Source organism: Acipenser ruthenus, chromosome 34 (assembly GCF_902713425.1).
Source record: "Acipenser ruthenus chromosome 34, fAciRut3.2 maternal haplotype, whole genome shotgun sequence".
In the NCBI taxonomy this organism is placed as follows: domain Eukaryota; kingdom Metazoa; phylum Chordata; class Actinopteri; order Acipenseriformes; family Acipenseridae; genus Acipenser; species Acipenser ruthenus.
The window spans coordinates 7887787-7904602 of NC_081222.1; the positions used below are offsets into that span (position 1 = coordinate 7887787).

The 16816-nt window shown below is 41.4% G+C and overlaps 2 protein-coding genes across 3 annotated transcripts in view; one reads left to right on the forward strand and one right to left on the reverse strand.

Moving 5' to 3' along the window:
• Nucleotides 1–1458: 1458 nt before the first annotated feature.
• LOC131705052 (NADH dehydrogenase [ubiquinone] 1 beta subcomplex subunit 7-like) lies at nucleotides 1459–6503 on the forward strand. The gene is made up of 3 exons (XM_059007141.1): nucleotides 1459–1713; nucleotides 4499–4667; nucleotides 5949–6503. The coding sequence occupies exons 1-3, from the start codon at nucleotides 1602–1604 to the stop codon at nucleotides 6031–6033; spliced, it is 366 nt and encodes a 121-aa protein (XP_058863124.1). The 5' UTR covers nucleotides 1459–1601; the 3' UTR covers nucleotides 6034–6503.
• Nucleotides 6504–7033: 530 nt separating this feature from the next.
• LOC117402162 (very-long-chain enoyl-CoA reductase) overlaps nucleotides 7034–16816 on the reverse strand; it is a 31254-nt gene continuing 21471 nt past the window's right edge. For both annotated transcript variants that reach the window (XM_034910484.2, XM_034910483.2), the window contains 8 exons: nucleotides 16575–16678; nucleotides 15967–16082; nucleotides 13919–14024; nucleotides 13354–13426; nucleotides 12480–12523; nucleotides 12040–12097; nucleotides 11629–11717; nucleotides 7034–9929 (listed from right to left, as the gene is read on the reverse strand). In XM_034910484.2, coding sequence (XP_034766375.1) covers nucleotides 9756–9929; nucleotides 11629–11717; nucleotides 12040–12097; nucleotides 12480–12523; nucleotides 13354–13426; nucleotides 13919–14024; nucleotides 15967–16082; nucleotides 16575–16678 — 764 coding nt within the window. In that variant the 3' untranslated portion in view covers nucleotides 7034–9755. The remainder of the gene's footprint in view (nucleotides 9930–11628; nucleotides 11718–12039; nucleotides 12098–12479; nucleotides 12524–13353; nucleotides 13427–13918; nucleotides 14025–15966; nucleotides 16083–16574; nucleotides 16679–16816) is intronic.

Here is a 16816-nt window from a genome sequence, read left to right on the forward strand (position 1 = left end):
ATTGCCATATGTTTCTTATTATCAAGTATGCAGTCCTGCATAACCCTGGCTGTAACTAGCTATGAGGACACCAGGTTTTGTCCTTGGTTGTTTGTTTTGCATCATAAATGCTGATGTAAAAATTCTGGTAAAGTACAAAAGACTCCTTCATTTTCGCTGTTGGTTTGCCATGTAACATAGATTTGGAGGTGGAACAGTAAATACCAAGCAGTCATACAAATACTGCCAGCTAGAGCTTGAAGCCTAAGTTTGACCTCGGTAGAATGTCAGCTCTAGTTATGGCGCTGTGCATAATCAATTTCTTTTGTGTGCTACTCTAATAAAATGTTCTTGTAGTAAAAGCACAGCGAAAGCATAGGTACAGCAAACAGCTGTAAAGCACAGAGGCACAGTAAAGCATATTACAAATCATCTAATATATTAAGCACTGAATTTAGAAATACTGAAAGAAACAATTCAGTGACTTCAATTGAAGACATTGTCACAGACTGTCATTGAATTAAGAACATTTAACGACATGGCAAACAATGGTAAGCTATGGTAAATCCATAGCTTAATCACGGAAAACACATGGGGGCCAAACTGCTAAATTACCGTGTTTGCTACATTATTCTATAGAGTAGCATCCTGTGCACTTTGACTTATTAGAAACCATACATTGTTGGCTCACCAGTTTGTTTACATTATCAAAGGCAGTTTGAGCTGCAGGCACACAAGCTTCCTCCCTCCTTGAAGCTTCCCCACAGCTCTGAATTAAACAGCCACCCTCCAGCAGTATGAATGCCGTAGAAGCTCTGTTTGAGTTCAGGGAACCCAACACAAATGGAAACGAGGAAAAATGTGATTGAATATGCCTGTCATGCACTATATATAGAGACTTTTCGGAGACTTCATGTGGGTTTTGAAAGTCGAGATCATTCCAGATATTGCCTTCAACAAGATGATTTTAATCTGAGCCCAACATAGCATGCATTCAACCTGAACCCACTGACTGTGCGCTCGCTGCATAACGAGAACACACCACAAGACGCTCGCTTTCTTCTCGAGTCGAGGGTACAACTGCGCTACTGTCAAAACATTCCCTCTGGGAAACACGATATCACAAACACTCAATGAAGTTCTTTTTGCACTCACCACATTCAGCAACGATTTTTTAAAACAGTTCATGTGCCCATGCCAAAACTTCAAAATAACATACTGTAACATAAATAGAAAACGTAACATGGAACAATTAGGTGTCTGAAGGGGATATAAGTGTACCTTTAGTGTTGAATACCGTATGTATTTTTGTAAAATATCGGATTAGTTATGCGCATAACAACAATTACCAACTTTTAAAAATCTTACATGTAAAGCCAGCACCAGTCCAGCAGGGAGGACCATAAATGCCCCCAGAACGTTGTTTCATACAGACTAGTTTACTATATGGTGAAGGAAGGAATTGATCAGCGTACTGCACTGAATTGTTTCCGGCTGAACTTGACCGATCCGGTAGTAGTAAGTTTATGTTTTCGGAGAGACGGTGGAGGTGACCCGTCTGTCTGTAGGACACACCGAAAAAAACGAAACCGAGCTGGAGCGGGTCAGACCATAACGTCGCCATGGGAGCGCACCTCGTCCGCAGCTACGTGACCAATCCGGACACCGAACCGGACCCCTTGAACCCGGCCGGGTTTGCCCCCGATCTGGGATTTGCAGAGAGAAAAGAGCGAGGCAAGTGTACCGATCGTGGCTTTATTTTAAAGATCCGGGTGAAGTTGTTGTTGTTCACGAACAGCGACATGCCAGGTTCTTTAAAATACACAAAAAAACAATAAAAGGACAGAACTGGCTGGTAGCATGGTTGTAGTGCACCTTTCTGGAGTCATTTGTCTTATTATTGAATGTTGTTTGTTTGTTTGTTGTTGTGTGGATATTAAAATACTGTATAGTACCGCATTCGGTAAAACTAAACGTATTTAGAAGACACGTTTTTTTTTTTTTTTTTTTTTTTTTAAATGAAAAATGATTTTAAACTATTATGTTTGGTACAACAATGATGAAGATATCTGTCAGAACTCAAGATACAGATGTGTAGGCCAGCTGGAAAATCTGTCATTGTGCTGCACCGGAAGTGAAATTATAGTGTGGTGGCAAGATGCGCTGATAATAAAGTCTTGGACATTTAGTTAATAATGTTAAAATAAATGCCCAGTTAGCACTGTGTGTGTGTGTGTGTCTCGTTGCAGTGATGGTACCCATGCAGAAGCAGATGAATGAGGCTCAGTTAACACTGTGTGTGTGTGTGTGTGTGTGTGTGTCTCGTTGCAGTGATGGTAGTCACGCAGGAGCAGATGAATGAGGCTCAGTTAACACTGTGTGTGTGTGTGTCTCGTTGCAGTGATGGTAGTCACGCAGGAGCAGATGAATGAGGCTCAGTTAACACTGTGTGTGTGTGTCTCGTTGCAGTGATGGTAGCCACGCAGGAGCAGATGAATGAGGCTCAGTTAACACTGTGTGTGTGTGTCTCGTTGCAGTGATGGTAGTCACGCAGGAGCAGATGAATGAGGCTCAGTTAACACTGTGTGTGTGTGTGTCTCGTTGCAGTGATGGTAGTCACGCAGGAGCAGATGAATGAGGCTCAGTTAACACTGTGTGTGTGTGTCTCGTTGCAGTGATGGTAGCCACGCAGGAGCAGATGAATGAGGCTCAGTTAACACTGTGTGTGTGTGTCTCGTTGCAGTGATGGTAGCCACGCAGGAGCAGATGAATGAGGCTCAGTTAACACTGTGTGTGTGTGTCTCGTTGCAGTGATGGTACCCATGCAGAAGCAGATGAATGAGGCTCAGTTAACACTGTGTGTGTGTGTCTCGTTGCAGTGATGGTAGCCACGCAGGAGCAGATGAATGAGGCTCAGTTAACACTGTGTGTGTGTGTCTCGTTGCAGTGATGGTACCCATGCAGAAGCAGATGAATGAGGCTCAGTTAACACTGTGTGTGTGTGTCTCGTTGCAGTGATGGTAGCCACACAGGAGCAGATGAATGAGGCTCAGTTAACACTGTGAGTGTGTGTGTGTCTCGTTGCAGTGATGGTACCCATGCAGGAGCAGATGAATGAGGCTCAGTTAACACTGTGTGTGTGTCTCGTTGCAGTGATGGTAGCCACACAGGAGCAGATGAATGAGGCTCAGTTAACACTGTGTGTGTGTGTCTCGTTGCAGTGATGGTAGCCACGCAGGAGCAGATGAATGAGGCTCAGTTAACACTGTGTGTGTGTGTCTCGTTGCAGTGATGGTACCCATGCAGAAGCAGATGAATGAGGCTCAGTTAACACTGTGTGTGTGTGTCTCGTTGCAGTGATGGTAGCCACGCAGGAGCAGATGAATGAGGCTCAGTTAACACTGTGTGTGTGTGTCTCGTTGCAGTGATGGTACCCATGCAGAAGCAGATGAATGAGGCTCAGTTAACACTGTGTGTGTGTCTCGTTGCAGTGATGGTAGCCACGCAGGAGCAGATGAATGAGGCTCAGTTAACACTGTGTGTGTGTGTCTCGTTGCAGTGATGGTAGCCACGCAGGAGCAGATGAATGAGGCTCAGTTAACACTGTGTGTGTGTGTCTCGTTGCAGTGATGGTACCCATGCAGAAGCAGATGAATGAGGCTCAGTTAACACTGTGTGTGTGTGTCTCGTTGCAGTGATGGTAGCCACGCAGGAGCAGATGAATGAGGCTCAGTTAACACTGTGTGTGTGTGTCTCGTTGCAGTGATGGTACCCATGCAGAAGCAGATGAATGAGGCTCAGTTAACACTGTGTGTGTGTGTCTCGTTGCAGTGATGGTAGCCACACAGGAGCAGATGAATGAGGCTCAGTTAACACTGTGTGTGTGTGTCTCGTTGCAGTGATGGTACCCATGCAGGAGCAGATGAATGAGGCTCAGTTAACACTGTGTGTGTGTGTCTCGTTGCAGTAATGGTACCCATGCAGAAGCAGATGAATGAGGCTCAGTTAACACTGTGTGTGTGTGTCTCATTGCAGTGATGGTAGCCACGCAGGAGCAGATGAATGAGGCTCAGTTAACACTGTGTGTGTGTGTCTCGTTGCAGTGATGGTAGTCACGCAGGAGCAGATGAATGAGGCTCAGTTAACACTGTGTGTGTGTGTCTCGTTGCAGTGATGGTAGCCACGCAGGAGCAGATGAATGAGGCTCAGTTAACACTGTGTGTGTGTGTCTCGTTGCAGTGATGGTACCCATGCAGAAGCAGATGAATGAGGCTCAGTTAACACTGTGTGTGTGTGTGTCTTGTTGCAGTGATGGTACCCATGCAGGAGCAGATGAATGAGGCTCAGTTAACACTGTGTGTGTGTGTGTGTCTTGTTGCAGTGATGGTAGTCACACAGGAGCAGATGAATGAGGCTCAGTTAACACTGTGAGTGTGTGTGTGTCTCGTTGCAGTGATGGTACCCATGCAGGAGCAGATGAATGAGGCTCAGTTAACACTGTGTGTGTGTCTCGTTGCAGTGATGGTAGCCACACAGGAGCAGATGAATGAGGCTCAGTTGCCCGTCGAGCAGCGAGATTACTGCGCTCACCACCTCCTCAAACTAATGAAGTGCAAGAGAGACAACTGGCCCAACTTCCTAGCCTGCAAGCATGAGCGCCATGACTGGGATTACTGCGAGCACCAGGAGTAAGTCTCTCTGCACACCGGGCTGGGGGACTGGCTGCCCACGGTTCACATTACAAGATAATATGCAGTGTTTTTTGTGCATCTGGGGGTGAGAGGAACACAAAGAGAAACTGAGCAGCTCAGACTGTGCAAAATGATTTCTGTTATTAGACACCCACCTGACACACAAGCTGTAACGTAACCCTTAAAGTGCCGTTGTCCTCATTTGAGGACCGGCTACTTCCATTTTTGTTTGAGCATTTTTAACTGGCAGCGACCTGTCATTTTAATTTTCTCTAACTGTATTATGATAACTTACTCTAATTGTATTAACCGCAAAAGTCTAAATGTAATTTATCAAATTACATAAACACAGGTTGCGTTCTGATTTTTTTCAAAGAAAAAAATATTTGGTACTTAATGTGTTCATGTGAATCACAAAAATGAAGACCGTTCTTTATTGTTTTGTTAATCCTTTAAGGTGCAATGACAAGGAGTTCAGAAGCTGCTATTCTGTTTTAGTTGCCTGCCATAGACATATGAAACGTAGGCTAGATCAGCTAAAGTGTCTTTGTTAGTAAACGCCATTGGCAGATCACTAAATTACACAGGCTGTTACTTCTGTAAAGACAATTTGGCTGATCTAACTTATGTTGCATGTATCTATGGAGGGAAAGTGTGACTTGTGAACTCAGTAATTGCATTACAAACCACTGGGAGGGGTTTGAAGATGACAGTTTTATATATATATATATATATATAAATTTAACAAAACTGATTATCTAAAATCGTGCTACATATTTTTGCAGTGCATTGAGAGGATCAGAGTCTGTGAACTTTATTGTGACATGTGCATTCTGTTGATGTTGGCCAAGTCATGGTGAACTGCTATTTCATGATGCAGATGGTTCCGATTGGTTTCTAGAGCACAGATGTGTATTACAGACATGCTTTTTATTCATCATTTTGTTTTATTTGTCAATTCCCAGGATTTCAGTACATCATGTTTTGTACAGATGCCATCCTATAGAACATAAAACACAATTTGAAAGTTAAAGGAACAACACTCTTTATGTTTAATAGTGGTCCATGAGTAATTTTTATTTTTTTTTGGTTTTTGATAAGTTAATACGTGTTGTGTAGGGTGTCTCTTATAACAGAAACCGTTTAGCAGTTTGAGCTTTGCTGTCCGTTTGTCCAAACTCTACAAGATGACATAACAATAAGATACCCTGTACCTGACGCATCACCTTGTAGCAGTTCTCGATTTGTGAGTACAATCCCTTTTCCTCTTCCCTGCAGCTATGTGATGCGGATGAAGGAGTTTGAGAGGGAGCGCCGTCTTCTGATGAGAAAGAAGAGGACAGAAGAAGCACAGGCAGCCTGATACTGGAGACCATCACCCCCAGCAAGCTGCACGTCCAGGCAGGAGAAAGGCATCTGTTTCTGTACATAATCTTATTTACACAAATAAAACCTAAATGGATCCAACATAAACCTGCACTTGTGTCATTCTTACTGTAAGGGAGCGGCAAGCACGTGCCAGATTGATGTTTTAAATATGTTAAAGCCCCAACAAAACACAGTGCTGGTGTTAATCCACCCTAGTATTTATCGGGTGATTGAAATAAAAAATCAGCAATGTGACTTTTTTTCTGTGTTTTCACCATCACGCTGCATTCTGTTACGCAGTCAAAGCCTGCAGGTGGCTAAAGGGTGGACTTTTTTTTTCTTGTATCAGGAAAACTATTTATCCAATTGTGATGCAACTTGATATTAACAGTTTAGTATTAGATTCTCTTCTATATGGGTGTCTGTCTGTATGTCACACTTTAAAAAATAAATTATAAATGAGAACCACGTGCCTGATTTTGATTAATCTTGGTGTACACATTCTTTACCAGACGTTATTGAGAGTCACAACATCTGGGGACCTATGAAGATGTGTCGCAGCTTGGGAATCACTTTTCGGGAACCTTTTCTGTACATGCTGTTGATATACTGTAGGTCATGGTCAACTTTGCCCACGTACCGATAGCTCAGATTTTGAACTTGCGGTCTCGCAGGAAGATGTATGTTACTGACTTAAAATTCATTTTATTCAAGTTTTAAATATACAAATTTAACTCCACAGAGGTCTTTTCTCAGGTAATGAAAAGAAAACACACACAAAACAACTGTTAATCAGTTTAATCTTTGTACTCACTGTAAACAATGTTATTCGTAAACCAGGAAAAACTAAACTACTGATTAACAGAAAAAAAAAATAATCAGAACTAGTTACCTACATTGATTAGTCCACTAATACAGGCTAAAGAAATATTCACTATGATTTGTATCTTCAGCAGGACATGATTCTTAGAGGACTGTTAATTCCAGTAGTGCACTTTTTTTTTTTTTTTTAACATTTTATTTCCAAATTTAAGACCAAGAGCTTGTTAAGCATTGCAGAGAACACCACGACTTAACCTGTTATTCAACAGTTTACTGCACTGTATTATAAATGACACTTTGTTCACCCTGATGGAAATTACATATATACCGTGTTTGATTATAGTTAAGTTTCTTCTGTTGGTCTAAACAGTGGTAGATCTAAGCCTTGTGTTTATTTAAATCATTAAAAAGAGTGCACCCTTGCATTTGACATTTTTAAAAGCTGTTAGCACTTGATTTTCATAGCATTGGCCCACTAAAGGCCTTTTTAGCAGTGACTATATTTAGATCTGCCAATTGAATACTCCACATATTCCTGACCATTTTTCCATGATTTTTACATTTTAGAGTATTTGAAATATACCAAATATATATATTATGATACATTTCAGTAGATGATTGATTTATCCAGATGAAATATGAAATATGAAATATCACAATGTTGTGATGTGTCAATATATGCCAAGATCACCCCTGATTCACAAAAAACTGATTTCATTCCTACAATAAAAGAATGGCTTTTTAAAATATTCAGAGCATTTACATTATGATTTCAATAAAAAAGTGGGTAATTCCATTAAAAAAATCACACCAGACTGGGAAAAATATACATTCATGCAATAAATATAATAGAAAAGAAATATGTATTGGTTGACATTTGCTGTTTACTGCATCAATTTAGATTTTCCCATTGTGATGTGCCCTAAGATAACTACATATCATCAGTGTCTTGTACTGAAAAAGAAACACAAAATGTTTTGTCTGGGATACCCATCTTTCCTAGACCTCTATCCAGGCTGCAGTATTGAAAGCCGTACCATTACCATTTCATTCCTCGTTCGGGGGACGGAAAGCACTCCCAGCGTGCCACATTCCCATTCTTCCAATCACTTTCTACAGCCACTCCTGGATTAGGCATGTTTACCAATTGTTAGGAATACCTGTCCTGTTATATCTGTTAAAACAGTATTGATCTCTAAGCAAGTGACAGCTGCAGAGAACACAGGAATGAATGAATGTCAATATTGGGAGCAACAGAACTATTCAGCTGGCGAACCTCATAACAGGTATGGTAGAATGGTAAAGCAATTAAAAAGACATTTTAAACTAGCATACCTTTAATACAATTTGAGATTGGGTTAATTAGGATTATACTAGTCTTAAAATACTACACTTTAAAATGGTTCATACAATCAAATTGATTAAACTCCTCCAGATAGTGGTGGCCTGTTCAATTATTTATTTTTTACTGCAGCCTACATTTCTGAAAGCGTGGTGTTGAACAATTGCACCCCGATGATTAATTTGAGGTAAATCTATTAATGGCTCAGAAAACGCACTTTGAATAGCATCTGGTTACTTATTATCATCATATATTGATTCTAAGAGGGAAACATTAAATTTAAATAGCAGATAAATGTTTTGGCTAATGCCAATCTACAGATCAGTATCTTGTTCACTGCTGGTTACATCAGCTGATTTGCCATCTAATGAAGGCAAACTCATATAGTGCCATTCCCCAACACTAGAGGGAGCCAGATTGCCATCCAGTGACAGCTATGTTACATGATCTGGTTTACTGACAGAGGGGAAAAAATGAAGACAAAATATATACGAATACATAAGTGTGGACTAGGTATAACCTATGCTGGTTTGACCTGATAAGATGGAAAACTGAAAAAGGTTGCTATGATTGATGAACGAAAATGTCTATTTCAAACAAATACATACACATACAGCAGAATTACATTCAGTGCTGTGCCCCTCTTAGCTCCTCAACCTTTCCAGTGCCATTTGACTGTTTCCCAGTGTGCCAAATTGCAATACATTAGCCTGGAGCAGTGTGTAATGTAATGCAGTAGCACAGGACAAAACTACATTATCTGGTCAAGTACTCTAGTAGCCAGTGAATCTCATTGGATTGTGTCAGTAATTCTGTGAGCCAGCAGCAGGTTTAAAAGCAATATGCAGTAGTCTGCAAGGTTCTGCTTTAGAAGACACTGACGAGAGGAAGTAATATTGGTACTACAATATAATGTGTGTATTTGTAATCAATCATGATTTCATGGGTTTGCAACAGTGTAAGTTTTTTTTTTTTTTTTATAAAAAGTTTATGACAGCCTGATGTATTGTGTAAGAGATTCCAGGCTATAATACACTTTTTAAATGGTACAGAAGATACTACTATTAAGAGATGTGGGGGAAAAGACCCATGTACACAACTCCAATGAATGGGTATTCAGAGATGTGTCTATTAAGGATGTGTAGAAAAGCACACTCACTCATCGGCAGTATGTGTAATCAATCCCACTTACTGGTGATCACATGCCATATTGATGTCCTGGCTGGAGGGTGGATGACTAGTATAAAGTTAGTTATTTGCACAGTACCATCTCCTAATACCTCACCAATTATCTGTTTTACATTAAAATGAGCTTGTAAGGCTATAGCATAGACATCTGTGATTATATTAATTATGGAGCAGGGTATTTTCAACGTACTGAACTGTAGAGCTGCAATCAAGGCTGCAAGGGAGGAGCAGAGTTCTATTGAGTGCGACAGGTATGTAAGCATGTGTACCAGGGGCACCACAAAATCCTTTGAAAGCGTCCGAGTTGCATTATAATGGTTATCCTCATGATTCTTAGTAATGAATTACACTCCTGCAGTCTCTGCTCACAGCATGAAGGGCAGGATGGGGGAACGGAGGCGAGGGTAGTCTCGGAACTCCTTCAGGTAGCTGCGGTGCTTCCCCTTGGCCCAGATCATCATCTGAATGAAGCCCACCAGGGTGAAGAACGCCACGGGCAGGCACTGCGTCATCAGCGTGAAGCCCACCCAGGAGCCCACCTGCAGGAGGCAATGCACAGCCAGGTCAAACACGGCAACATGTCCTCCTTACAAAATGGCTTGGTCAAACCAAGCTTGGCCTCTGTCTGGCCATGACTTCCAAGTGGACTTCATGACTTTGTTGACTGCATCTGGTTGTGGATTATATTCAATCGGCATTTAGGATTTGTCAGAATTTGTCAGTGTGCAGATATCCTGTGCATAGAACTTACCACACAATTCTAAAGTTAACAAACAAGAACAAGCGGATACTTTCTGTAATTCCTTCTAAGAAGTTGCAATGTTCAAGATTGAGACGATCTATTCCTTGTGAAAGTTTAATAGCAATGTTGGATACTGAAGCACCTGCCCACCGAGCACCGCATAATCAGTCAGATCTACTGGCTTACAACAGGGAGTCGCAGCTTGTATGTATTTGTTTGTTTACTACAGAAAATGAGTCTGTGACTCCATTTGCATTCTGGTTCGTGACCTCACACTGGTGTGAGTGCTTCTATTACTGGCAGAGAGCAGTAGAGTACAGTTGATAGAACAGAAAAGGAGATAGCTCCATTCCTCTCAGCTTTCGTAAACATCTGAATGCCACTACAGCTCTTTACGGAAGATACATGACTAAAGATTTGATGATTTATAGCCCTGCTGTAAAGCTAAACCCTGAAAAGCCTCAAACTAAAACACTGGCAGTGTGCTGGATCCCATCTTGTGCTGCCCTGAAACACTAGATCAGTGGTTCTCAACCCCAGTCCTCAGGGACCCGTGTCTTCGGGGTTTTCATTCCAACCGAGCTCTCACTGACTTAACTAAACCCTTCATTGAACTAATAATTAGCTTAAATAGGCCTTTTTAAATGTTCTCAGCTCCTACAAATTTGCAGATGATGTTATTTATAACATTTTATCGTTATGTTGAAATCTCCCAACTGTTTAGGAGCTGATAACAAAGCCTATTTAAGCTAATTATTAGTTCAATGAAGGGTTTAGTTAAATAAGAGAGAGCTCAGCTGGAATGAAAAGCAGAAGACACAGGGGTCCCCGAGGACCGGGGTTGAAAGTTCCAGCGAGTCATCTCCTGTGCAGTACAGTGTTGCACTGTGTTTTATATGCAGTAAGGTAAGGGGATTGTTTGAAAATAATTTTTAGAAGTTTCTTGATTCTCAGATATTATTGGAACTAATTAATATTTACAAATGAATGGATTTTCAGAGTATATTAGGCGCATGTATACAGGTACTCATTTCCAGTATGAATAATCAATGCTAGGTATTGGTATGAGTGTCATACCCCATATACTGTAGACACTGAATGGAGGAGGGTGGACAAATAGGGCTGGCATGGAAAGTGGGCAATTGGGAATCTCTTTAGTAAAATTTGCTTATTACCATCATCTGACACTTTAGAGGGGTGGTATGCATTATTTTATTAGAGGACTGTGGGATATATAACATTTCAAATCCAGATTTCAGAATACCCCTTCCTTGTTTGGAGCAGAGCACTCTTTTGAATTGTTTGATTATTGCTCCCATTTCAGTGAGCATTACTATATATCCTCTGAATTGTTTATGTTAACTATCGTTGCCAAGACCTTTTTTGAAACATATCTTCATTTTAAAATATAGCAAAGATAGGGAGCACCCAGTGTCCGAAGTGGGTAAGTTGCTGTATGTACGGGAGAAGTGTAAGGGAGCTCTCCCCAAACTCACCTCATAGGTATAATTAGGGCAGGACACCAGCAAGAAGAGCCATGTGAAGGGATTCTTGGTGGGGTAAGGAATCTTTCTGGCCTTGGAGCCTGGAAAGACAAGAGAAATGATGGGTGAGTTCTGGAAAAGTCAGCTCCCAAACCTGTTCATTACCTGAAGCGCAAATGACATGTCTCATTGAGGCTGGCTCAGTATTGCAGAGAATCTATGCCAGAATCAATCCAGACTGAATGAACAGGGGAGCAGCTATCAGACGGCTGGGCTGCTTGGAAACGCACCACACACAGGCACATACACCTACCAACTCACATATAAGAAGATTGGAAGATTTACCTGAAATTCCTGCAGCCGCTAAAAAGAGTATTGTTAAAGGAAATATAAAATCATAATTTCTTGTGTGAATGCACTCACCTGGTGGCCGAAGGTTTCTCAGTGCGATGTGAATCGAGAAGTTTCCGATCTGGCAGAACTACAGGGAGCATAAAGAGAAGGAAAGGTGTGTTAAAAGGCAGAATGCAGCCTGTTTATAATTAGGGAAATAGACAAACATGTGATATACAGGTCATCTTTGTGTTATGTCCACATGCAGATTAGATTGTAAAGTACAGATTGAACTAGGCAGTAAGCTGTTTGATATTGCAACAGTAAAGACCCTTGTTCTGGGACCTCTTTATCTGGACATTGTCTTTAAAAGAGTTATTTAAATTGCTATACAGTATCAGAAACATTATTTGACAGTGGACACTATTTTTGCTGTTTGTATGACGCCCCTCAGTGGATTTTTAACTTTAACTCATCCAGAATCTATTATTTTGTTGCATCATGAACACATACTGAAGTAAGTTACCTACCAGGAAGATGATGAGCGCCAACTGCACTTGCTGCTCTCCGTAAGCTGGAAGACATGGGTATCAAGACTGAGCAACACAGACCTGCATGTCCCTGACCTCTGTACTACACACTCCCTCCAGAACGTACTGAGCAACACAGACCTGCATGTCCCTGACCTCTGTACTACACACTCCCTCCAGAACGTACTGAGCAACACAGACTGGCATGTCCCTGACCTCTGTACTACACACTCCCTCCAGAACGTACTGAGCAACACAGACTGGCATGTCCCTGACCTCTGTACTACACACTCCCTCCAGAACGTACTGAGCAACACAGACTGGCATGTCCCTGACCTCTGTACTACACACTCCCTCCAGAACGTACCGAGACAGACAACATGCAGAGCGACTCATCATTTGCTCATTACTGTACCTGTCCCTAATCAGGAACTGGAATTGTTCCATCTTTAAAATTATGTTGATCTTTAACAATTTCCTGTTACAGTATAAAATATTAAAAGCACGGTTCATTTGTAACCAAGAGAGTATTTAATAAATGAAGGTAAGATATAATAATAAATAAATATTTACATTTTAGCCATCTGCATTGGGTGTTTCTGTTTGCCAGTAAATTGAACATGTAGTATATTTTTCAGTGATGATTTCACTGGCCTCCCCATATTTTCTACGTGTAAGTCAGACAGCAAGAACAGCTAATGGGACCTATTCAATTAATTTAAACACACCACTGTTATCGCTGTTTATATGAATTGAATAGACTCTATTGTTTCTGTGTAATAGAAATACTTGAAAAATGAACAGGATGACTAGGGCAGGTTACAGCAAACCAATCTTCGTTTAATTATTCTGATCAGACCATAAAGACCCTTACCTGGTGGTGTGTAGAGTGGGTGATTGATATAGTACGCCATCCACGCTGAAAACCCCCAGTAGTATGTACAGTTCTGAAAGAGGAACCCTTATTAGCCAAATCCTGTCACAAAACTCATTTTTTAAATTAGGGTTAAATTCGATTTCTCAAGAATGAACTGGAAATCATCACCCAGAATAAATATAGGAAAGAGAACTCCACTCTCAACACTGCATAGCGCTCTAGTAGTATAGGAAAGAGAACTCCCCTCAACACTGCAGGAGCGCTCTAGTAGTATAGGAAAGAGAACTCCACTCGCAACACTGCAGAGTGCTCTAGTAGTATAAGAAAGAGAGCTCCACTCAACACTGCAGAGTGCTCTAGTAGTATAGGAAAGAGAACTCCACTCTCAACACTGCAGAGCGCTCTAGTAGTATAGGAAAGAGAACTCCACTCTCCACACTGCAGAGCGCTCTAGTAGTATAGGAAAGAGAACTCCACTCAACACTGCAGAGCACTCTAGTAGTATAGGAAACAGAAAAATATGAAACCCAAAAACCGCAATGCCTAGTTAATGTGCCCTTACCTTGAATATGTTTCTCAGAGGCATGGTGCCATGAGAGAATCTGTGCACAAACAGCGTCTCCAGCAGCCTCTTCACATAGTGGAAGCTGTGACACATGCAGGCGAGGCTGGAGACAAGGAAGCAATCACACAATATTACAGTGTTTCTCAATCTGTGGTCCATGGACCACTGGTGGTCCACCGGCTCCTTTCTAGGGGTCCGTAGAAAGGTTACATAATTACAGAAAGGAAGCGGCAGCATAGTTTATCGATACCATAGCAAACCCAAAATGTAAGACCTTAAAAACTCAGCTACAGAAGCAGGAAGAAAATGCATACATGGAGAATATCTCCAAGTTAAAAACTGGTCTAAACTCTCCGTCATATATAGTTTTGGAGTGTCTAAAATGTATTCTTTATTAGGGAGTTTTCGTGTATTGGGCTCACTCTACACAGCAGCTGGTAAAGTAAGGGATAACGCACGACAGGTCATGTGTTGTGTTGCATTAACATACTGCTGTAGTCGGGTTGAACGCACAAAGCGAAGCCCCTTAAACGAGGTTCTATTTGTTGTAAACATTAAACTGGAGGTTTTCAACTTTGCATTTAATGAATGAAGCCTCCATGCCGGTCTCAATCGCTTCGTAAACAAAGCTGACAACGCACAATATTAGCTTTGTTAGTAAACAAGCATTTAAAAATGCCAATCGTGTATTTCTGTTGATAATGAAGATGCAGAAAAGGAGGCACAGACAAAGTTCACTATCCACACATTACTACCGCTGACCTGGAGAAGCTGATACAAGGCTGTAGCCAGCTATGAGGCACCCGAGGCACGGGTCTCAGTTAAAAACATACTAATAATGATTTATTTAGGCTCTTTTACATGTTGCTTTGTCAAAAATAAAATGCATTTCATCCCTTATTTGCATGCATTAAAAGTCCCGCTGATATCTATAGCCTCTGTGTTCTTCAAAATATTTTACTGTTATTGCAGACTACAGTGACACCATACGGGGTTGGGATGAACGTTATTAACCTTTTGCGGTCCTATGTCGGACCTGGTCCGACATTGCAATTATTCCTATCAGGTCCAATGTCGGACCCTGTCCGACATCATCAAAAAGATGCAAAAAACGGGTTTTTAGTCGTTTTTTCTCCGGAAAAAGCCGAGAAAACCATTCAATGGCCGAGTGGGAGCGACAGGAGCCGAGACAAGCCGAAAAAAAGGGCGTATCTCATGAATAGTCATACTTGCCCCTGGCATCTGATAATGGAGGCCATAAGGAAACAAGCTGTCTGTGAGTGCATCAGCGCTCAGAGAATATCACGGACATTTGCAGAGCTTTTTTGAGATGTTATAGTAATAAAATAATGACTTGGATCACATTATTGAGGCATTTGGTGATAAAACGAGTGATCAGGAGATGATTGATCGGTATGTACGACTATTATTATTATTATTATTATTTATTTCTTAGCATATGTGAAAGCTATAGCGAACGAAAGGGTGGGCGGGGCTGGAGATGCCCAGTGAGTGCTTTGTTGTTATGCAGGGCCTTTTAAACCCGTTTGACTGTGGGAAAAAAAATACTTTTAAACAGCACGTCTAAAATTAACTGCGCGTGTGAAAATAAATTGGACCTGACGCGCGCTTAATAAATTAATTGACTGCAAAGGGCTAAACCAACAGTCTATAAGGATAATATCCACATTTCAAGGCTAGGATCCTTTGATAAAAAGTTTGAGAATCATAGTCCAATACTGAAAACATCCGATGTAGGCTTTCCCGTGAAATGCAAGCCTCTTTTAATGTCGATGTTGCTTTCTGCTGTGCTGCAAGTAGTAGCAGGTGCTAGCGGCATCCATGTTTTAAAGAAGTGAGGAAATGTGTGTCCTCACAGCTAAAACTCACTTTCGGGAATGTAAACAAACTGGACTGTCAACAAGATGTCTTTTTTCTGATAAAGTACGCAGAAAGCTGAGCTTGTGACGTAAACGTTGCATGAAATTACATTTGTGTGTTAATAATATATGATTGAATGAAAAGAACTGGAAAGCATTACTTACTGTACAACCCAGTGCTTGCTGGTTGTGAAGTCGTACTTAGTGTTGTAGATGAAGGGAACTCTGAAGTAGAACATCAGGTAGAGCAGGAGAGGACCCCCATACTCCGTCAGGAACACCTGAAACGCACACGCAGCAGTTTGACTTGAAACGGGGCCAATGAAAGGGAGCTTACCACACAGTGGAATAAGAAAGGTAGAGCCGCGCTGCACATTACTATTCAGTTCAGAGTGCAGGGACGTCAATTACACTTCCTATTGTACAGGCTTTAGGAATTAGTCAAGGTTTCTCCACGTATCCCCAGATTTTGAAGCTTGACGTAAAGATGCTCATATCTGGGTTTCATCACATTGCATTAGTGGTTCTCCAGACATAACTTGTAATGAACAATGCTGTAACCAATGTCATCACAACAGCGGTTCTCCCAATATATGTAAAAATCCTAGTGTGACACACTGACCTACAGATTGCTCTACTGTCCTAATATTAATATAGGTCAATAAAGGACCTATAGACTGCTCTAGTGTCCCAATATTAATACAGGTAAAGATAAAAACTGGTAAGCTAACAATGCCATCTTGCTGATTGTGGCACGCACTAGCTGTACTCACCGTGACCCAGCTGATCTGAGCCCCCAGGTCCCTGAAGTACAGGGTAGCAGTGGTGCCCACAGGCAGGTTCTGCAAGATATCTTCATCCTTCAGGGACTTGCCCTCTGCAAGAGGAATTGGAAGACTTCAAACTGGGCCCATAATGGCAATGCCATGGCACTTACAATGGGACTCCATCCTAATACCTGCTACACTTATAGGGCTGGTTTCACATACCCCGATCAGCAGTAATCTTAGGTTAT

Excerpts from the sequence above, each read along its gene's own strand:
- LOC131705052 (XM_059007141.1), top strand. The coding sequence starts at position 1,602 with ATGGGAGCGCACCTCGTCCGCAGCTACGTGACCAATCCGGACACCGAA. Across the intron at positions 1,714-4,498 it reads TGCAGAGAGAAAAGAGCGAG|TGATGGTAGCCACACAGGAG; the intron begins GCAAGTGTACCG and ends GTCTCGTTGCAG. Across the intron at positions 4,668-5,948 it reads GATTACTGCGAGCACCAGGA|CTATGTGATGCGGATGAAGG; the intron begins GTAAGTCTCTCT and ends TCTTCCCTGCAG.